The 22552-nt window shown below is 42.9% G+C and overlaps 1 protein-coding gene across 1 annotated transcript in view; it reads left to right on the plus strand.

The window, feature by feature from the left end:
- The first annotated feature begins 851 nt into the window (after positions 1 to 851).
- BUB1B (BUB1 mitotic checkpoint serine/threonine kinase B) overlaps positions 852 to 22552 on the plus strand; it is a 61778-nt gene continuing 40077 nt past the window's right edge. Inside the window, exons 1-5 of the mRNA XM_049785006.1 lie at positions 852 to 883; positions 4206 to 4352; positions 10673 to 10732; positions 11728 to 11872; positions 15702 to 15898. Coding sequence (XP_049640963.1) covers positions 852 to 883; positions 4206 to 4352; positions 10673 to 10732; positions 11728 to 11872; positions 15702 to 15898 — 581 coding nt within the window. The remainder of the gene's footprint in view (positions 884 to 4205; positions 4353 to 10672; positions 10733 to 11727; positions 11873 to 15701; positions 15899 to 22552) is intronic.

Raw genomic sequence — 22552 nt, forward strand, 5'->3', positions numbered from 1 at the left:
TGTCCAGTAAGCAGGTCATTGTTCTTGTTGTCTTCTCAGTGAGAAACAATTTTTAACAAAAATTATAAACAAAATTTACTTAGAAAGAGGAATATGTGTTTAACAAAGAGCATGTGCTTCTCCAGACGGAAAAAAAAAGTAAAGAAACAAATATGTGTTTAAGGAAGAAAATGCCCTTGGGAGAGCAAACCTATATAGTATTTTAAGCCATAACTTAATTTTACTAAATTTTCTTTTATAGGGGCCAAACCCCAGTGGTGCTGGAAGTGGGGGTTCAGAGAATTTAGTACCAGGATTGAACTCTGGTTATCCATTATGGTGGGAAGAGTGCCTACCATTTTGAACTACATTAACGACTTCAATGTAACATTTTATACACATTCCAGCTTTTTTTTTTTTTTTTAAGATCCAGAGGTTAGGCAGTAAACCGTTGGATAAAAAAACAAAAAACAAAACCGAAATACTCAAATTCAGTGCAAGACTTGGAGACATAGATGGGGATCATGGTCAATTGTCCTAGAAAAGTCAGGCCAGATAAATAAATGCTAGCGACAGATAGGGAGCTATACTAAAAAACATGAAAGAAATGCTAGTGCCTAAGGCTCCCTGATTAGGTTTGGAAAATGGCCTTAAGCCCGAAGGACTGGGAGTAGGTACACCTGGAGTGAAGTCACAGTCCTGACGACTACAACTCCCACCCTGCACCACTACTTCCTAGAGGAGACGCGATGCAGGGGAAACTACAAGTCCCAGAATGCCTTGCGCGGGCCGCGCACGCGCGGAGGAGCGAGGAGGTGGAGCCCCGTCGTCCGCGCGGGACCGTTAAATTTGAACTCGGCGGCGATTGCACCATGGCTGCTGCGAGCGAGGAAGGTGCGCCCAGGTAGGTGCAAGGAAATGGCCCCGGGAGCTGGGCCGGCTCGGGTGCGAGTCCAGGGTCCCCCCGCAGAGCAGGGTCAGGGGCTGGAGGCGTGCTGGCCACGGTGACTTCTACCTGGGGCAGTGGAACCACAGGGGTGGGAGGCGTGCAAGAGCCTGGATCTCACACTCACCTGCTTGGGGACAGACGTGGGCAGGTCCCGTTGCCAGCAGCTTTTGAAAATGCAAAGGACTGAAACCCAATGATAATCATATTTGTAATCCAGGGGTTTAAATAAAGATATTAATTAAAAATGTAAATTAAAATAAATAAATTGAACGGAAGAGAAAAAATAAAAAAGAAAATGCAAAGGAGAGAGAGACCCAGAGTTTGAAATCTGCAGTGTTGGCCCCAGCTATTCATTTGCTTTCTGACCTTGGGCACGTCTTTATAGGAGAAAAGGTTATTTTTGTGTGTAAATTTACCACCTCCAAAGGAAGGCTCCAAAAATAAAATGCAGGTGATGTTATTCATGTCCCCTTAAGGAATTGGAATCTTAGAAATATCATGCATAGCTTGCCTTTTTAAATTTTTATTGTATAAGACGGTATCGAGTATTGGGTTGGAATTCTGTTTCCATTTTGAGGCCTACAGACCTTAGGTAAATGCTCTATACAACTTTTCTTTTCTTGGGGTGGGGTGGGGGCATACCCGGTGGTGCTCAGGGGTTCCTCCTGGTTATATGCTCAGAAATCGCTCCTGGCAGGCTCCGGGGACCCTATGGGATAACAGGATTCGAATCACCGTCCTTCTGCATGCAAGCCAAATGCCCTACATCTATGCTATCTCTACTGTCCCTGCCCCACATGACTTTTAAATTTATGTCACAAATCTTTATTGATCACCTGCTGATTCTTCAGTGCAGTTAATAAAATCAAAACCCCCTCTACTCGTGAGCCTACTGAAGCCTACTTAAGTTAAAGTTAGGCTGGGGTCCAGGTGGGTCTAAACTGAAATAGAGCAGGAAAAACTGAAATTCTTTAGATGATAGTCAATTCATAAAATAGACCACGTAGGAATAGTCCTGTAAAGCGGTTTGCACTTTTGCAATTTTGAACTGGGGTCTTTACTACAGAGTTGTCCTTTGGGTCAAGATTTGAAGGAAACGGAGGCATCTGCTTGGGGTATTATGAAGGCTGGGAAGGATGAAGCACCTGACAAGTTGCTGAGAGAAGCAAGTGAAGAAGTGGAGTGAAACTAATACAAGCATTGTTAAGGACCTGCCTTTTACTCTGTTCAAAAGTCTTGGGCAGGTTTTTAAGTGAAACAGACTTGATCTGGCATAGATTTAAGTGATCCTTTGGCTACAGGGCTGAAAAAAATTGAAGGCAGAACAGAATGGAAGCAGAAAGACCAGTTTGTAAAGGGATCCAGGCACCAGAAGGAGTCACACTGGGAGCGAGGTTGGTTTTTAACTGTATTTTGAAGGCAGAAACAATTGTATTTGCCAGCGAAAGGGTGGAAGAATGAAATTACCTGGTATTTATTTGGAGGATTGAAGACTGGAGGGAGGGAGCCAGCTGCAGTTGACTTTAGGGCATTCAGTTGAGATCATGGGTTGTTTCCCTCCTGCCTTCCCCTCCTGCCCTCTCCCCTGCCTGCCTTCTGTGACCAACGTTTTTCTAAGCTTGCCACAAATAGTGGGGGAGTGCAGTTAGGCACAGAGGGACCACTATGACAGTGATAGTTGGAAATGATCACTCTGGACAAGAACCAAATGCTGAAAGGAGATTGATGTGCCTGACACCATATTTTGGGTGGATCACACTCAGCAGAGCTCAGGGTTTACTTCTCTGCTTAGGGATCAATTCTGACAGGCTGGGGGCACTATATGAAGTGCCAGGTATTTAACCCAGATTGGCTGTGGCAATACAAGTGCCTTACCCACTGTATCCAGCCCCTATGTAATGTGATGTTCTTTGGGAGTTGGGTTGAGGTTCCCAGAAAGGAAAGGGATATCCCATACCCCCTATCCAGGGAGAATAGGAGAAGCTGGTTCGGTAACAGTTCTCTGCAATAAGTATTCCACAGATATGGAGGATATAGCAGACAAGAAAACTCACACTGCAAGCTATTCACCCACAAGCCAGTTGCTCCAACACACAGAACCTCAAGCCTAGATGACAGCCCCAGCTAAGCTTTTCTGCCTTCCATTTATTAAAATCCAAATTCAAGTCCCTCCCCAAGGGGAGGGGAAAAAACCAGATGAAAGGCAATGGGAAAACAAGACCAAAAGAAAATAATTGAGACACAAATGAGAAATATTTGACGCACATGGGAACTATTTCAAAGGCCTCAATTTACCTCAAACCCCTATAGAAAACAGTTTTTGTTTTTCACCACACCTGTCATGTTCAGGGGTTATTCCTGGCTCTGGGCACAGGAATTACTACTAATGGGGCTCATGGGACCATATTGGAGATCGAGGATCTAACTCAGGTCTGCTGCATGCAATGCCAAGTGTCCTACTTGTTGTACTGTCTCTCCAGCTCCATAAAAGTTTTAAGTCATCAGGGGCCAGAGTGGTAACATAATGGGTAGGGAGTTTGCTTTGCATGCAGCCAACCTGGTTCAATCCCTGGCATCCCATATGATCCCCTGAGCCCCCTGGAGTAATTTCTGAATCCAGAACCAGAAGTAACCCCTGAGTGTAGCCTGGTGTAGCCTCAAAACAAAAACAAGTAAAAAGTTTTAAGTCATCATCTGAAAGAGTGTTGGTCTGACCAACAGTTTTCTAGTTTGTTTTTGTTTGGTTTTGGTTTTTGGGCCACGCACGGTGGTGCTCAGGGGTTACTCCTGGCTATGAGCTCAGAAATCGCTCCTGGCTTGGTGGGGGGGGGGGGCTATATGGGATGCTGGGGATCGAACCGCGGTCCATCCTGGGTCAGCCACACGCAAGGCAAATACTGTACCGCTACGCTATGGCTCCGGTCCGTTTTCTAATTTTTAATTCAATATGATGTGTTCAGTGATAGGTATAAAATTATTGCCTGTTCCTTTGTTATTGCCAAATGTGTTTTCCCACTTTTATGACAATGCTTATTCTTATTAGAACATTAGGCCCAGTACCCTCACCACATTTCTTTTCCATTACGTAATATGATAGGCACACACGTAGAAATGCAAACCAGGTCACAGTGTCTAGAAGCTCGGGAATAATACTAAAGCGCCAGCCTACCATTTTCAACCCGAGATCACGAATTATTATGTACTCAGACCACTGCCAATAAGCTGGTGATATAATAATGTTGTATTGCTATGACATTTACTTTTGTTCTCTTCTCAGTGAAGCCGTGTCACTGGAGGGAGATGAATGGGAGCTGAGTAAGGAAAATGTCCAACCCTTACGGCAGGGGCGCATCATGTCCACACTCCAGGGAGTTTTGGCACAGCAAGAATCTGCTTGTAACACTACTCTTCAGCGCCAGAAACGGTTTGATTTGATTTCCCCTTCCTTCACTCCTGTGGGTTGCACGTAACCGGGTTGTGATACTTGTTGAGAATTCCTGGGGACCGGACACCGGGTTGTGGTATCAGGGCTCCTGATCACAGAGCTTCAGTAGCTAGGCATATGTGGGTGGCATCAGGGGTGGGACTCGCAACCTCATGCAGGCGGTTTTCTGTGGCAGGAGCATCCCTGGGCTCCCCGTTGAATTCGTGGCGTGCTGGGGGAGGGAGGACTGACCAGTGTGGAGCCTCCTGTGGTGCCAGAACCCAACCTCCTCCGAGGCCTTCTGCAGGCAAAGCATATGATCCAGTCATCAGCGCATCATCATTTCGATTTGTTTGGTTATGGGATCACTGCAGACTCAGTGCCCAGAGCGATTGAGACTGATTTGGGAGGGTGAAGGGAACCGCGTGCAGCGCGGGCAGATCCTGGGCTCCCATGCAGAGCGCGTGCTCCAAAACATCCAACGTTACCGTTTTCTTTCAGAGATACCCTGAGCTTTTCTTCCTAGCTTTTGTGGCATTTATTGTTCTAGCTTCCCACTTCTCTGACTGAGCTTCCTTACGGTATCTCGTACACTCAGTCTCTGTTCTTTTACCGTTCTTTGTACTTACATGGTCAAATTTTCCCTGGTCGTTTAGAACTAGATACTATTTTAAGTGTCTTTTTCTAGACCTGCCACATGTAACTAGGGAAAATGTTCATGTAATGAATAGTACATTTCTGCTCATACGTTACCTTCCTTTCTCTATTCCACCAAGTTTAATAGTATCTCAATTCATGTGAAGAACGTACTGCCTACACTTAATTTAGTGAGTTAGAACTTGACTCTCCCATTGGCCTACATCCCCTGCCTTGAATTTGTTTCGGTTTGTTTGACAGCCACACCTGGTGATGCTCAGTGCTTGCTTTGGCCCTGTTCTTCTCACAGGGCTAGAGGGAAATATATAGTATCAGAGTTGGAACCCAGGTCGGCCATATCATGAGGTCCCACTCAGCTAGCTGATTTTCAGTTATAATTGAAAAAACTTATAGTGCAGTGCCTTTCACTCATAGGCACCAAGTTTCAAGTTTGGCCCATTGGGGCGGGTTTAATACTTCCTAGGAGCTGTAAACTGGAACCTAGATTTCTTTTTACTTTATTGAAAGAAAATGCATCACATGTATTGACCATAATACATTTGTTTCCAGATAAGTGAAAGCAAAGTTATTGAAAATAAAATAGAACAAAAAGGGAGAGAAGTTCAAAACTAAAACTAAAAAATAAAAAGTATATCTGTGGAAAAGTATTGTATCTCCAATGAGGTCATTAATACAGTGTCAGGTTTAGTAAGCTCTGTCCATTCTGTTAAATTGGAATGTTGCTAGAGGGATGATGACATCAAATAAGTGAAGTTCAGAAATTCAAAGCATTACTACTGACACTTTTAGGGGTGTGTAGTCAGCTGCCGGGCCTCCTAGAAGAAGGAAGATGGGGTGCAGGTGGGGGGGCACCTCACTTGTTCCAAAAAGCTTTGTGATATCAACCCCAAAACTGGCATCCCTGAGGTTGGGTCAGATTGCTGCTCCCAAAGAAATCATAGAGTGGTGATAAGGCAGGGCCAATGAAAACCAGTGAAAACCATGATTCTGAGTGATGGAGGAAGCGGGTATGACCTCTGCAGGGTAGTGTCTTGGCCAACCCTCTCCTCCAGAGATAGCCAGCTTTCTGTAGGCCAGTGTCCCCATGATCTTTCATGGCTTGGTTTATATCTTGTGATCTTGTGTGAGAAAAGAATGAGTCTATGGGGCTGGCCTGGTTTGAACATGGCTGTAAGTCAGTTACTTTTATAAATCACGGTTTTTCAGCATATTTTGGTATCCTTTTTATGTTGTGCATATCAGTAATACCTGTTCATTTTTCAGTGGTGTTTTGTCTATTCACCAATTGCTGGCCTATTTAGATTCTTTTTGTTGCTACATTCTTGTACATGACTGTTTTGTGTGGTGCTGGGAATAGAACTCATATGTCCTGGGATTGGGGCATGAAGCTGCCGCTTTACCTGGCACCCAGACAGACATACAAATCCATTCTAGCTTTTGATGTTATCAGTCGTTTTCCAATTCAGTCATTTTAGTGGGCATGAAATAGTATTTCGTTATTCATTTGCATCCTATTTTCCTGGTGACTTATGATGGTGAGACTTTTTTGTTTGTTTTTGTTTGGGGGCCACCTTGCTATGCTCAGGTATTACTCCTGGCAGTGCTCAACTGCATGCAAAAATGCCTTACGCCTTACTCCCAATGCTAACCCAATGGTGACACTTTTACACATGCTTATTGACATTTTTAAAAATAGCTTATGTAGTGTAGTGATGTATTTGGGTTTTGATTTGGGGCGGGGGCGATCACACCTGGCAGCGCTCAGGGATTACTTCTGGTTTTGTGCTCAGAAGTCACCCCTGGCAGGCTGGAGGGACCAGATGGGATGCTGGGATTCAAACCAGTTGGCTGTGTGCAAGGCAAACACCTAACCTGCTGTGCTATCACTCCAGCCCCGTTTTTTTTGTTGTTGTATTTTGTTTTGTTTTGGGTCACACCCGGTGGCGTTCAGGGGTTACTCCTGGCTCTGTGCTCTGAAGTCGCACCTGGCAGGCTCGGGGGAATCTTATGGAATTCCGGGAATCGACCCATTGTCCATCCTGCTCCGGCCCAGATGTATTTATTTAGATATCTTGCTCAGTTTTTAAATTAGATTATAGGAGGTCTTTGAATAGTCTGTTTACTTTATCAACTGAATGTCTTTGAAATATTTTCTCCAACTCAAGTACTCTTATTTTCTTTGTGGTATTTTCCTTTGTTTTTACTTTGACCCACACCTGGTGGTATTTGTTCTTGTCCTGTTCTTTCTTTCTCTTTCTTTCTTTCTTTCTTTCTTTCTTTCTTTCTTTCTTTCTTTCTTTCTTTCTTTCTTTCTTTCTTTCTTTCTTTCTTTCTTTCTTTCTTTCTTTCTTTCTTTCTTTCTTTCTTTCTTCTCTCTCTTTCTCTCTTTCTCTCTCTCTTTCTTTCTTTCTTTCTTTCTTTCTTTCTTTCTTTCTTTCTTTCTTTCTTTCTTTCTTTCTTTCTTTCTTTCTTTCTTTCTTTCTTTCTTTCTTTCTTTCTTCCTTCCTTCCTTCCTTCCTTCCTTTCTTTCTCTCTTCCTCCCTCTCTTCCTTCCTCCCTCTCTTCCTTCCTCCCTCTCTCCCTCCCTCCCTCCCTCCCTCCCTCCCTTCCTTCCTTCCTTCCTTCCTTCCTTCCTTCCTTCCTTCCTTCCTTCCTTCCTTCCTTCCTTCCTTCCTTCCTTCCTTTCTTCCTTCCTTCCTTTCGTCCTTTTCTTTCTTTTTTTTGCATTTTGGGCCATACCTGTCAGCACTCGGGGGTTACTCTTGGTTCTCAGAAATTACGGGGCTGGGAAGGTGGCGCTAGAGGTAAGGTGTCTGCCTTGCAAGCGCTAGCGTAGGATGGACCACGGTTCGATCCCCCAGCGTCCCATATGGTCCCCCCAAGCCAGAGGCGATTTCTGAGCGCATAAATCACATAGCCAGGAGTAACCCCTGAGTGTCAAACGGGTGTGGCCCAAAAACCAAAAAAAAAAAAAAAAAAAAGAATTTCTCCTGGTCTACAGGAGGGGACTACATGGGATGCTGGAAACTACATGGGATGCTGAACTCAGTTCCTTTTGTGCAAAACAAATGCCCTACCCACTCTGCTATTGCTCCAATCATTCATCTTTTTTTTTTTTTTTTTTTTTTTGGTTTTTGGTTTTTGGGCCACACCTGGTGATGCTCAGGGGTTACTCCTGGCTATGTGCCCAGAAATCGCTCCTGGCTTGGCGGACCATATGGGCCGCCACGTGCAAGGCAAATGCCCTATCGCTTGTGCCACCTCTCCGGCCCCTCATCTTCATTTTTTACTTGTTGCCTTTGCTGCATTTTTTTGTTGGAATAATGTGGGCAGCACCAGGGATTGATCTTGCAGTTTCATGCATTTAAACCAGGGACTTTTGGGGGCCAGAGTGTTTGTTGGACAGGTTGGGGGTAGGGCAGCAATCCCAAAGAACAGTGCCATGTCACTGGGATCAGTTAGTCATGTGGAACTGTAACTAGAGATCTGACTCAACACCTCCCAGTTACCAGGCAGACACTCCCTCCAAGCTCTCCCTGGATCCTTCTGTTTATCTCCCACCACCAAGTTTATATCTGATTATCCTACCTCCTTTTGTAGAGATTTTTTTTTCCTTTTGCTTTCATTACTGAATTGTTTCAAGACCCTTGTCACATAGGCTTACTGCATACAAGTAGATTGTTCTGGATTTTATTCTGTTTGTTTGATCTAATTGTTTTTCCTTTTGCCAATAGCACATTTTGATTACCTTAATGCAGTAAGTCTTGAAATTAGAGTGAGTTCTCCAATTTTTGGTTCTTTTGAAATTGGTTTAGGCTATTTTCAAAATCTATTTGCCTTTCCAAAAATTTTTTTTGAACTATCTTGTCTTATTTTACTATTATTAATTTATCTTGTCTTATTTTACTATTAATAATATTATTAAAATAAGATAACTATTTTATCTTATTATTTTGTAGACATAATGCTGAAGTTTTGGTTGGATTGCATTGAATCTATAGATAAATCTGGAAGGTTGCTGATCTTTATCTGGAATGTCTTAGATTCATTTCTTTTTTTGACATTTCTGCACTTAAGCCCCCATTATTTTGTACTTAAATTACCATATGTTTCATAACTGATTTCTCTTTCCTATTGTAAGCTTGCTTGATACTCTTCAATTAAAGTACTAATAATGAGGACCAGGGAGATAACTAGCAGAGCTCATGCACAGCATGTCCATCCCTTAATTCGATCCCTGGCACTGCCTGGTCCCTTGAGTACCAGTGCCCTGAGCATTGAACTGTCATGTCAGGCTGATACTGCTAGCTTAAGTACTGCTGAGTGTGGCTCCTGGCTTAGAGGACCATGTGGAATGTCAGAGATCTAACCCAGGTTGGCTGTGTGCAAGGCAAATGCCTTACCCACGGTACTACCACTTTAGTCCTGAATAAAATAAATTTAATGTAAGAAAAAGGTTCAGCAATGTCACTCAGCAGTAGGGTTTAAATCCCTTTGTCAGGAACTTCTTTTTTTTTTTTTTGAGAGGGCTACACCTGACTATGCTTGAGCTGTTCCTGGCTCTATATTCAGAAATGATCCATGGTGGTGCTCAGGGGACCAGGTATTAGGGATTTGAACTAGGGTTGGCTTATGCAGGCAGCAACTTACCTCCTGTACTATCTCCAGCCTTGAGATTTTATTCTTTATATCAAACATAATCTCTTATTTAGTCTTTTTGACTCTTTAATCTAAATTATAGTTTTTTTACCCAATATTTTTCCTGCTTTCTAACTAGTCAGGGGTTACTCCTGGCTCTGCACTCAGAAATCACTGCCGGGGGTGGGGGCAGAAAAAAAAAAAAGAAATCACTCTTGGCAGGCATGAGGGACTATATGGGATATTGGAATTCGAACCACCATCTATCCTGGATCGGCTGCATGCAAGGATGCAAGGCAAATGCCCTACCACTGTGCTATCTCTCCGGCCCCCATTTTGTATTGTTTTTGTTTGTTTTTTGAGGAATCATTTCTGCTGGGAGTGGAGACCATAAGGGATGTCAAACCCAGGTCAGCCATGTGCAAAGCAAATGCCCTACCCACTGTACTACCATTCTGGCCACTCTTTAGTACTCTTAAACCTAATAAGATAGGTACAAATATTATTTCAAAGATATGTACTATTACTCTACTTTTCAGATGATCAAACTGAAATCGATTTGTCCTTCAGACAGTGCATTGACTTAGATCTAGATTTGAGCCGTAGGGAACTTTGTTTCAGAGCTTTAAACTGCTTATTGATTTTGGTTTAGGGGACACACCTGGCAGTACTCCAGGCTTATTCCTGGCTCTGCACTCAGGGTGCAGTATGTGATGCTGTGGATTGAATCCATATCTGCTGCTTACAAGGCAAACACCTTATCTCTTGTATTACCTCTCTAGCCTAAACTGCTATATAATATTGCTTTTCTATGTATTACCTTGAAACTTCTTTCTCTAGTTTCGACAGGCTTTATTTCCTCTGTTGCCAGCAGAAGCTAATTATTTGTAAGTTTTTTGTTTGTTAAACCAATTAACAACTGAATCAACTAGGTTTGCTAATTTACTTAATAAAAGAGAGATAAGACTTATTTACTTGACTGTGATCACTGTTGCTAATGCCATCATTTTCTGTTTCAATTTCAGGGCCTTTGAATCTGAAATTCGATTTTACACTGGAAATGACCCTCTGGATGTTTGGGATAGGTGGGTCTTTTTTATTACTGACATAACTACAACTTATCAGTTAAGTTTTGAGGCAATGCTCCTCAAGGGGGTTAATGAGCAGTATGTCACAGAAAAAAATGACATTGTGGGGACATAGAAAGCCAAAAAAATTACAGTGTGTCTTTCTGAGGTGCTCAGGACAGAAAACTGAACTACCATATTTTCCAGCATATAAGATGCCTTTTGAAACGGAAAAAAAGTCAACCAAAAATCAGGGGTCGTCTTATACACCTAGTATATTGCCATGAAACGAATTTTCCAGGTCAGCCATGTGCTGACCTGCACCAGTCACTGCAAGGCTGCTCGGACCACTTCTCTAACTCAGCCAATCCAAGCAGGCTTTGGATGCATGCAAATTAGACAATGTTCTGTACTGAATCTACACTGTCAAAAGCCTGCTCAGATGGGCCAGAGTCAGGAAGTCTATTCTGGGCCTGGAGAGATAGCACAGCGGCGTTTGCCTTGCAAGCAGCCAATCCAGGACCAAAGGTGGTTGGTTCGAATCCCGGTGTCCCATATGGTCCCTGCCAGGAGCTATTTCTGAGCAGACAGCCTGGAGTAACCCCTGAGCACTGCCGGGTGTGACCCAAAAACCAAAAAAAAAAAAAAAGGAAGTCTATTCCAGTATAACCTTCGAACCTTTGCTTGTTGGGATTGGCTCACTTTGGTACATACAGCGAATATAGGCCTAAACCTCTGTTTTAACTGTAAAATTAGGGGTCGTCTTAATATGCCCAGTCGTCTTATACTCTGGAAAATACGGTACACACCTCTAATCCCCATTGCCATTTTTCCCCAGAGATGTCTTAGAGATGTTTGGAAAAAGTTTGAGGGTCATAGATTGAGGGCATGTCATTGAGAGCCTCGAAATAGACAATCAGTAGATTAGCTATTTCTGTGTAAAGATATCCAGAATGGGACTTAGAGCAAAAGTACCTGTTAAACTGAAAATTTTTGTTTGTTTGTTTCCTCAGGTATATTAACTGGACAGAGCAGAATTACCCTCAAGGTGGGAAGGAGAGTAACATGTCAACATTATTAGAAAGAGCTATGGAAGCACTACAAGGAGAAAAGCGGTACTATAATGATCCTCGATTTCTCAGTCTCTGGCTTAAATTGGTAAGTCTTTTTCTCAAGTACCTTTTGAGTTTAAAATATTAAGCATGGGGGTGGGGAGTGAGAGCTCAGTGTTAGAGCTGGAATGTCTGAAGCCCTGAGTTCAGTTCCTGGATCTGCAGGGCCACACATTGAACTGTCAGATCCTTACCACACAAGCCTCGCCTTGCATTGTTGAGAGTGGACCCCATTTTTCAAAAGTATGTATTAAATAAATACTTTGTCTAGAAGTATGTAGTGCATCAGAAATACCAAAACCGGAGAAGCCCAGTAGATACTACACATGTAATAGGTATTTAGTATTTGTTAAACTAAGTCTGCTTAAATACTTTATTCAGAGGAACCAGTCTTGTAAAGTTACCAAAGGCCATAGAGATGATATCATCCCTTGCACACATCCAGCCTCGGTCTATCCCCAGACCCACCAGGAGTGATCCCAGAGCCTGTGCACAGAGCCAGGAGTAGGCCTTGAGGACTGCTGGGGGTGGTTCTGAAAGAACAAAAGATTGATCACAAGGCCTCCTTTTCTCTCAATGGGAATAGGCTATTTTTTAAAAATATAATTGGGTCATGGAACTATTGAAGGAGCCTGCACAGAGCAGTTGCTGTACAGTTATTTGGGGAAAAGCTTTTACAAGTGTCTCTGTATTTTTCCTCTGTTGGAATGTCACCATCAAAAAGTGATGTGGTTAGAGATCCTGGTTTCTGTACAGATCCTATATTGAAGTCAGGGTGATGCAGAAAGTCTTCTGGTTTCGTCTCACCATTAGGTGGCAATGTAGAAAACCCTGCCCTGAAAGCATATTGTTGCTGTTACCAAGTCATCAGGGTGACATATGAACCTACTCTGGAGCAAGTTGATGCAGGGCAGCATTAAGGCCTTCCCTGGTAGGAGTCTGGTTACTGGTACTGGTGTAGAAAACCGTGCTAGTTCCATACATAGATAGGATCCAAGGTTCAGGGGTGAATGGCCAGTGTCCGGTCTTTTGAAGCCTAAGCCAAGTCGCTATGACATGTGCTTAGGGTGTAAGGCCCCACTGCAATATACAATTTACGTGTTCCTATCCCTATTAGGTAAGAACTTGTTTGCACACGTAAGATTTTTCCATTTTAATGTGCCTATGCAAAAAGGAACAATGCACATGGTACTACTGGTACATGTGGGGGTAAAAATAACAAGCTAATCATAATGACCTGGTTCTAACATGAAGTTGGAACACTAGAGAAATTTATTTACTAGAATTTTTTACTAAATAGATCCAATAAAAAGAATGGGGAAAAGAAGATAGACAATGAGTTATACCTATTAAAGAAACACATCTAAAGAAATATTCAAAAGAGATAGACACGGGGCCGGAGAGATAGCATGGAGGTAAGGCGTTTGCCTTTCATGTAGAAGGTCATTGGTTTGAATCCCGGCATCCCATGTGGTCCCCCGAGACTGCCAGGAGCGATTTCTGAGCATGGAGCCAGGAGGAACCCCTGAGTGCTACCGGGTGTGACCCAAAAACCAAAAAAAAAAAAAAACAAAAAGGAGATAGACACGTCCCCTTTAAGTCTTTTGAAATAGCCTAGAAACCTGACCGCAACAACCATGATTGTGAAGACCTTTTACTGAGACCACAGCGAAAGACTTTGGGTTAGACAACTTATGCCTAGTCTTATAAGTATGAGAAAAGATGGGGAAGGAAGATTTTAAAGAAGTCTTTTTTTTTTTTTTTTTTTTTTGGAGGGGAGCCCACATCCGGTGATGCTGAGGGATTACTCCTGGCTATGTGCTCAGAAATCGCTCCTGACTTGGGGGACCATACAGGTACTTATCTAGTCTTCTAAGTATGCCCAGAGCCTGTAGTTGGTCTTATACCAGGATGCTTCATAGATAAGGTCTCCCTGGTTTTAGGCCAAAGGTTTTTCCTTTATATTTTCCCCTTATTTTGTTGTGCCTATGCAAAACAAAACTGCCACACACATACCGTTTTTATTGTACTTTATTTTAATCTCATCTTTTAAATTGAGGCTCCCACCTTTTTCTTAGAACCATGGACACAATTACTTTATTTTACCACATATTCCTACATTTTTCTATAGAACTAAAAGGAAAGGTGTTGGTGTACGTACCTGAGACCCTGGATCTGGGTGTAGCTACCTGAGACCCACCCATTTCTGGGAGGGGTTTTGGGAACTGAATATTAGGTGTTACCTTACTTGCAGGACCCCGCCCATTCCTGGGAGGGGTCTTGGAAAAGTTAGATAAGCCTTGGACCGAGGGAATTCGCCCCTTTCGGCCTGAGCTGAGCTGAGGCGTTCCCTCGCCGCTTTTCCCCTCTGGGCGGCACTTAGCAAGCAAGTTTTCGGCCACACCTTTACAGGGCGCTTTTGGATGTTCAGAGTTGTAAAAGTTCAGTCCGAAGTTTTTAAAGTCGAAATCCAAATTCAAGCCAAAGGTTATTTTTAGAAAACCAGTTCATTTTCAAGTCTTTTTTTTCTCCTCCGTTTCCAATTTAGACTTTTAATCAGTGTTTGAGGAGGCCGAGGTTTTTGTTTATTGTAACAAAGTTTTAGTTTTAGGCCTGGGCCTGGATGGGAGTGATACAAGTTTTCAACTCCCCTGTATTACTGAAATTTCAGCTGGGGGCCAGGGGCCAAGAGGTCTTGAATGCATTGGCGGGGAAATAAATAAGGACAACTAAATATGGGTCTGCTACAGTAGCACAGTGGGTAGGGTGCTTGCTTTGCATGCAGCCAACCTAGGTCTGAGCCCTGGTACCCCATATGGTCCCCTAAGCACCACCAGGAGTGATTCCTGAGCACAGAGCCAGAAATAAGTCCTGAGCATTGTTGTGGGTGTGAATCAAAAACAAAAAGGAATGATAAAAATATCTTGAGTAAATAAACGCTGAGGAAAATATGTCATACTGTTATGCGGGTTTATTATTATATCTGAGCGCATTCTTTTTCATTTTCTATTTCTTACAATAATTATCTATATTGTATCTAGTCATATAAATTTCTCTAAAATATAGATTTGACCAGGCCATTCCTTTGCTTAATAGTTTCCCTACGCAACACTCAAGACATTGACTGCTATGTAATTGAAAATAGATTAGCTTAGTTTTTAAGATTTTTTCCCCCAATCTCCTATGTGAACTTTAACCCCTGCACCTTTATAGTCTTCTCTTCTTTTGCACATGTTGTTTCTCTGTCTAGAGTGCCTTTTCTTTCTCTTCTGAGATACTGATACTCGTCCTTTAAAGCCTTACTCAGATGCTATACTTCTTTATTTTGGGGTGGGAGGAAGGAGGTTGGGGCATACCTGGTCTGGCAGAACTTCAGGGTTATTCCTGGATCTGCGCTCAGGAATTACTCATGGATGCTAGGGATCAAACCTTGGTTAGCTGCATGCAAGGCAAGTGCCCACCTGCTGTACTGTCAAGACTTCTTTAAGGAGCCGGAGCGATGGCGCAGCGGTAGGGTGTTTGCCTTGCACGCGGCTGACCCAGGCCAGATTGCAGTTTGATCCCCCCAGCATCCCTGTATGGTCCCCCAAGCCAGGAGCAATTTCTGAGTGCATAGCCAGGAGTAACCTTCAACATGACCGGATGTGGGCTCCCCCACAAAAAAAAAAAGACTTCTTTAAAATCTTCCTTCCCCCTCTTTTCTCAAAAATACTTCTCTTTTATTTTGGCCTGCTTTTGTTTTCTTAGATATTTTGCAGTAAATCTGTATAACATTGTGTTGTAATTTTCAGTGGAAGTATTATACGTTGGGGACTCCTGTTAGCCACTCGGTGACTAGAAATTGTTTGACTGTTAAAACTTTTCATCTGTTCCAGGGACATTTGTGTAACGAGCCTTTGGAAATGTACAGTTATTTACACAACCAAGGGATTGGCATTTTACTTGCTCAGTTCTATATTTCATGGGCCGAAGAATATGAAAATCGAGAAAATTTTAAGAAAGCAGATATGGTGTTTCAAGAGGGGATTCAGCGGAAGGCTGAGCCACTGGAAAGGCTGCAGTCCCAGCACCGGTAAGTTGCTTCTCTGGGGCTTGTTCCAGTTCTTAAAACGAATAGCTAAAGAGGTGGGTGGGGGGTGTATAGTACAGGTGGTCAGCCACTTGCCTTCCTGATGGCTGACTTCGCTTCAGATCCACTATATCACATATGAGCACAGCCAAGAATAGCTTCTGAGCACAGCAAAAAAGAATAAGAGAAAAAAAAGAAAATTTACTAGATATAAACGGTCACTTTTACATGTGAATAAAGTGCTCTCCATGGATTAGTAGTTTACTTCATCATCATTACATTTTAGAAGGCATATTACATTTTAATAAAATAAAATTTACTCTTTGGTATGTGTTCTTTAAATTTGCACAAATAGAAGTGTAGCTAGTCACATGATCACTATAAAGACTAGCAATAAAAGAAAGACTAGTTCTATCACTTGGTAGAATGTGATTTTTGGGGTCACAACCACTCGTGCTGATCTTACTAGTACTTCCAGGGTCTTGGGGAATGAAGATTGAAAGCAAATAACTTGAGAGGCAGTGGCCCAATTCAGTAGGAACTTTATTTGAAGAATGGAAGGGAAGGGTGGAGAGGCTGGAGTCTTCTTAAGATGCCAGGGAGGGGAGGAGGGTGGGCAGATGTCTGGCTTCCGGTTCTCTACCAAATCCTTTTTGGTTCTGGAGGCTAGCTCTTGCCAGGCATGGGGTTTGGGGAGGCCCCAGGCCGGAGGCTTTTTCCCTAGCTTGGGGGGTGCTGGGGGCTTGGCAGGCCCCCAGCCGTCCCCCTTTTTCTCCCTTGGACTCCAGGCCTTCCCTGGGTGCTGGCCCAGGTGACCAGAGAGGTCTGTGCCAGGTGGACTCTATACGGGCCCCAGGCCTCTCCCCCCTCCCTACACAAGGGGGGAGGGGCACAGGGAGGAGGGCAGGCAAAAAAAAAAAAAGATGCCAGGGAAAGGTGACGAATCCTCTTAACATTTTCTTTCCTTTTGGGGGGACTTTTGGGGCACATGCTGCAATGCTTAGGGTTATTCCTGGCTCAGAAATTAATTCTGGTGGTCTTGGGAACCATATGAGATGCCAGAGATCAATCCCAGGTTAGCCAGTTCAAGGCAAGCTCCCTGTCTACTGTATTTTATATTTCTCTTTGGTCCTTTCTTACTTTTTTTAACTAGAGGTTTAGTTGAGCTCTTTGCATTGGGTTTAAGGCACACAAGGTGATGAGACAGAAGTGTCAGGGAAGAGCAGGATGTTTGAAAGAATCATCTTCTGTAGATCTTGGGCTCATTCTCCTGACTTTCCACCTCCTGGAATTTTTCCTCTGGGGATATTCTCATCAACCCCTACCTATTTCTCTACTGTCCCTCTTGCACTGTATCTTTGGGGAGGGGACTGGATATTATATCATTGCTTGGAGGTTCACTTTGAGCAGTGTTACTGGATGCGGGGATCGAGTTGGGGCCTCTAGCATGCGGAGCATGTATTCCAGCCTATGGGCCTATCTCTGTGGCCCAAGAATAATATGTGTAACTTGATAGTAAGTCTGGAAATCAACAAATATGAGGCCTTTAACAGTGTTTTTGTTTTTGTTTGTTTGGGGCCAAATTTAGTAGAACCTTTATTTGAGGAAAGGAAGGGAAACTGGGCAATGGGGTATCCTTATTTAGGAAATCTCTGTGTTTTTGGATTTGTTTTTAAGCCACACCTGCCAATATCCAGAGGTGACTCCCATTCTGCACTTAAGAGTTACTTCTGGCAGGGCACGTGGAACCATATGGGATGCTGAGGAATCAAACCCAGGCAAGAATCCAATCACGGTGCCATTGTTTTGGCTCCCGCTTTGTTTTTAAAAGCTGACTTTCTCTATAAATTTTAGAGTTAGTTTTCTGGGCCTTTAATTAGTATTGTTCATAAACATGATATATTTCTCAATTATGATATATTATGTGTTCACATAATATATTTTCTCTATTACAATATATTGTCTATTATTTTCAAGAATTCCCTTCAGGGTCCGAAGAGATATCATGGAGGTAAGGCATTTGCCTTTCATGCAGGAGGTCAGTGGTTTGAATCCTGGCATCCCATATGGTCCCCTGAGTCTGCCAAGAGCAGTTTCTGAGCATAGAGCCAGGTGTGACCCAAAAACTCAAAAAAAAAAAAAATCCCTTCAAGTTTAATATTAGAGTTATTTATAGTTTTTATTTTTATCATTATTAAAAATAATCATTAGGGCCCAAAGCAGTGGTACAAGCAGTAGGATGTCTGCCTTGCATGTTCTAGCCGAGGACGGACTGTGGTTCGAACCTCTGGCGTCCCATATGGTCCCCCAAGCCAAGAGCAACTTCTGAGTGCATAGCCAGGAGTAACCCCTGAGCATCACCGGGTGTGGCCTCCCAGAAACAAAACAAAGAATAATCATTAACTTTTAATGTACATTTAGCAATTCTGGGACATTTTCACATAGTGAGTTCCCTCCATTTTGAGGGGATGGAGTTAGGGAGGGGTACTTGGAATCCATCCCAGGGCCTCAAGTGCGCAAGGCAAATACTCTCCAGCTCTGCCACTTCCCCTGCTCCCCCACTGACCTGCCTTCTTACTGATATTGATAATTTGTGTCATTTTTTAATTTTATTTTGGGGCCACATCTGGCTCTGCACAGGTCTTAGTTATTCCTGACTCTTTTTCAGGGTTCACTCCAGTTAGGACTTGGGGGGTTATATTGAGTTCTTTTGAATTGGCATACATACTGTTGGGTACGTATGAATTTAGATTTGATACCTATATCATTATATAACGTTCATCTTGATTCTTGATTCATACCCATTCTGGTGTATTTGGGTTTGTCTTTTTTTTATGTTCTGTTTGGACCACAGTTAGATTATACCTTATTTTACTCAAAGCAAAGATCATCCCTGGTTCCTTTCTATTTGTTTGCAGCTTGGTTTTACCCAACACAGAGATGTTTTATATGTAAACCTGGGTGGGACTGACTCAGGATAGTTTGAGCTATCTGCCCTCACTCTGTTCTGACTCCCCCACCTGGGAGTGGACGTTGTACTCAATAAAAGCGACAGTTCTGGCAGGCAGCTGGCTCTCCTTACCAGGGAGAAGTTGCCAGACTACCTGTGTTTCACCCTCAGCCTGGTTTGGATTATTACATGTGCAACCCTGCTTCAGATCTGTCTGGAGTTGAAGATACGGTGTGTGGGGGTTAACTCGCAATTCATGGGCTTTTATTTTACAGACCTGTCTGGCATTACTCAGGCCCCTTGTTTTGTGCTCAGGAACCACACTTCTGGTAGTGCTCAGGGGGCATTTGGGATGCTGATTTGGGTTGGCCACTTGCAAGGCAAATATCTTACCTGCTGAACTATTGCTATGGCCCCATTCTTCGTCTATTTCTTTTTGTTTTTTGTTTTGTTTTGGTTTTTGGGCTACACTCAGTGACGCTCAGGGGTTACTCCTGGCTACGCGCTCAGAAATTGCTCCTGGCTTGGGAGATCATACGGGACACCGGGTGATCGAACCCACGGTCCATCCTAAGCTAGTGCGGGCAAGGTAGATGCCTTACTGCTTGCACCATGGCTCCAGCTCCTTCTTTTTGTTTTTTAGTGGTTAAAAAAAAAAGTATATTTAGAATTAGCATTCTGAACTCACTTTAGATGATCCCAGTTTTGTTGACAGCATGCAAACATCATCAGGTCTGAACAGGGTACTGACTGTGGCCACATCAGTGCCAGAAATTCTTCATAGCCTGCTTAGTCTGCTGCCTGTGGGCCTTGGCCTCCACTGTGATCACTGTTGTTTTCTATCTCTTCATGGCTAATGCAGGGGTAAGATGGAAGTTGACCGTACAGTGCTCAAATATCTTCAGAGGATATTTGGGCCACTTTCAGAGCAGCAGAAGCTTTGATGGTTTGGAGGTGCTGAGGTGAAGGTCTTCAGTTTATTTTTGTTGACCCCATTCAGCCTTGCTTCACTGGCTTTCCAAATTTTGCTTTGGCTTCAGCTTTGGGAGAAGGGACTTGGGTTTGCTTCTCTGTTTTTACTGCCACCTCCCTGAAAGGCTGGCTTGGTCTATTTTTTTTTATTAAATATATTTTTTTATTTAAGTAACATGATCATATTTGGGTTACAGTCATAACCAGAATACTCCCCTTCACCAGTGCAACATTACCCCCTCCCCCCTTCCCACCCCCTGCCTGTATTCGAGACAGGCATTCTACTACAGTAATTTGTTTTTAAGATCAGTAAGTTGTATTTTTTTTCCTTAAAGGATAAGAGTAAAAAAATATAGTAAAGGTGTAATAGTGGCAATCGCCAATGTTTGCATAGGTCCAGAAAAATGGAGAAAATGGAAAAAAAAAATCCTTGACCTGATTACAAAAAGGCCTCACCCCAGAAGTTTATTGGCATAAGACAGACTCTGGGTTCCAGGCATTCTCAAGGTCCCAGTAAAACTTTTTCACACTTTAGCTATAGTTGGTACAGACTTTTATATTTAAAGACTCTGGATTCTGTGCATTTCTTTCGTCGATGTCAGGCTGATGTGGAGCATCCTCTAGTTTCAGCATATCATTAAATGCAGAGCGATCTGCCCTGCATGCAGACAGTTGCTGAGTCGCCTGGGTGTTGGGAGTACTCTTTGGAGTCAGTCAATGCCAAAGCAGTGATAGGTCTTCTCTGGTAGAGGCTTGGATCCTGGGAATGTTAAAGACAATTGTGGTTGTTTCCATAGTTCAGGTGTGTGTGGGCGGTGCCTATTCTTCAGAGGCCTGAGCCAAATCATTTTGCCAATGTTCAGGGTAAAAGGCCTAATTACATTACCAAATTTGTGTTCCCATCTCTATTAGATAAGAACTTGTTTGCATGTATATTATTTTCCCATTTTAATGTGCCTATGCAAAAGAGAAGCAATGCCACAAGATATTGTTGGTGCATTTGGGGGCCAACGAATAAAGTCCAACATTTCCCGTAACTTGGTATAAACGTGAAATTTGTACAGAGTTACTCTTCTACCAGTATTGCTTATAAAACAGATCTCACAGGGGGAAAATCAAACAATCAAATAACTAATCTAGTGGGCAAAATTGTCACTATATGAGGATATTTGAAAAGAGTTATAGATGTTAAGGGAATACATCTGAGATATACAAAAGAGATACATGTGACCCTTTTATGTTTTAAAAAGAAAAAAAAAAAGAAAGAAAACAAGGGTATTTGAAGACAACAGGTGATAGTTGAGCTTGAGACATGTTTTGCGGCATTACGGAACCCTAATTGTCCTTGAACTAGGGGTTATGCTGAAGGTGATTCCGGTATCATGCAACAGTCCATAGTTTGATCGGGGCATGAGGGGCCACCAAGCATGGGTCAACAGGCGTGTTGGTTGCAGTTGTTTGTATAGGCATGAGCTGGGGACCGAGAGGGTGTCATTCAATGAGGAGCTGGATGGTGGTGTTGGAGCAGAAGGTCAGTCTTGGTGTCTACCCAATTAGGAACTGAGGATAAGGAGGGTTGAATAAGGGGAAGATAATGGTTCAGGGTTTGGGTATGAGGAGGTAGGAGAGACAAAGGGGTGAGGGGAGAGGCAATACATAAAAGACTAGACAATAAAGGTCAATTTGAGCTTTTTATCAGAATCTTGGGCATCCTGATTCTGTTCCTAGGAACAGTCTAGGATCAGGAACGTTTTTGGATAATGCTTAAAACGTATATTTGGTTTATTCTTAATTCAGCGACTTCAACTTTCTTGTATATCTTTTCCATTTTGGTTTGGTTTTGTTTTGGTTTTTGGGCAATGCTCAGGGGTTATTCCTGGCTCTCGAATCACTCCTGGAAGGCTTGAGGACCATATGGGATGCCAGGGGTTGAATCCAGGTCAGCTGTGTACAAGTCAGACGCCCTTTTGTGCTATCGCTGTGGCTATTGCTGTGCTATTGCTCTGGCCCCTTTTCCCTTCCCTTTTCAAATAGCTTTTAAATTGTGCGACCATCGCTGCAATCTAATTTTAGAACATTTGAACACCAAAAATGAACCCTGTACTCATTAGCATTCACTCCCTGTTGATACTCACCCCAGTTCCAGGAAGCCCTTAGTCTGCTTTCTGCTAGGTGAGAATCGCAACCACTCAGTCATTCATATACCTAATCTGCTTTAAGTCTCTGGATTTTACTGTTCTTGATATATCACTTACATGGAATTTTACATTGGAATTGCTTTTTACATGCCTTTTGCACCTACTGCTTTATCTTTTCTTCTAGGACTCCAGTTATACAACTTTTTTTTTTTAAACACCACAGTTATTTATTTTGGATTTTTGGTTTGTTTGTTTATTTTGGGGGGTGTATGTGTTTACACCCAGCGGTGCTCAGGCTTTATTCCTAGTTCTGTGCTCAGAAATCACTCGTGGAAGGCTTAGGGAACCGTATGGGATGCCAGGAATCGAACCAGGGTCTGTCCTGTGTTGGCCGCATGCAAGGCAAAAACACTCTACTGCTGTGCTATTGCTCTGGCCTCTACAACTTTTTAATATTGTATCACAGGTCCCCCTCCTTTATGTTCTATTCCTTTTAAAATTTACAAAATTACTCTCTATTCTTCAGAGTGGCCAATTGTTACTACCCTGTCTTCATTTACTTTTTTCATTTTCATTACATTTCCCTGGTTCATTTCC

Source organism: Suncus etruscus, chromosome 12 (genome assembly GCF_024139225.1).
Source record: "Suncus etruscus isolate mSunEtr1 chromosome 12, mSunEtr1.pri.cur, whole genome shotgun sequence".
Taxonomy (NCBI): Eukaryota; Metazoa; Chordata; class Mammalia; order Eulipotyphla; family Soricidae; genus Suncus; species Suncus etruscus.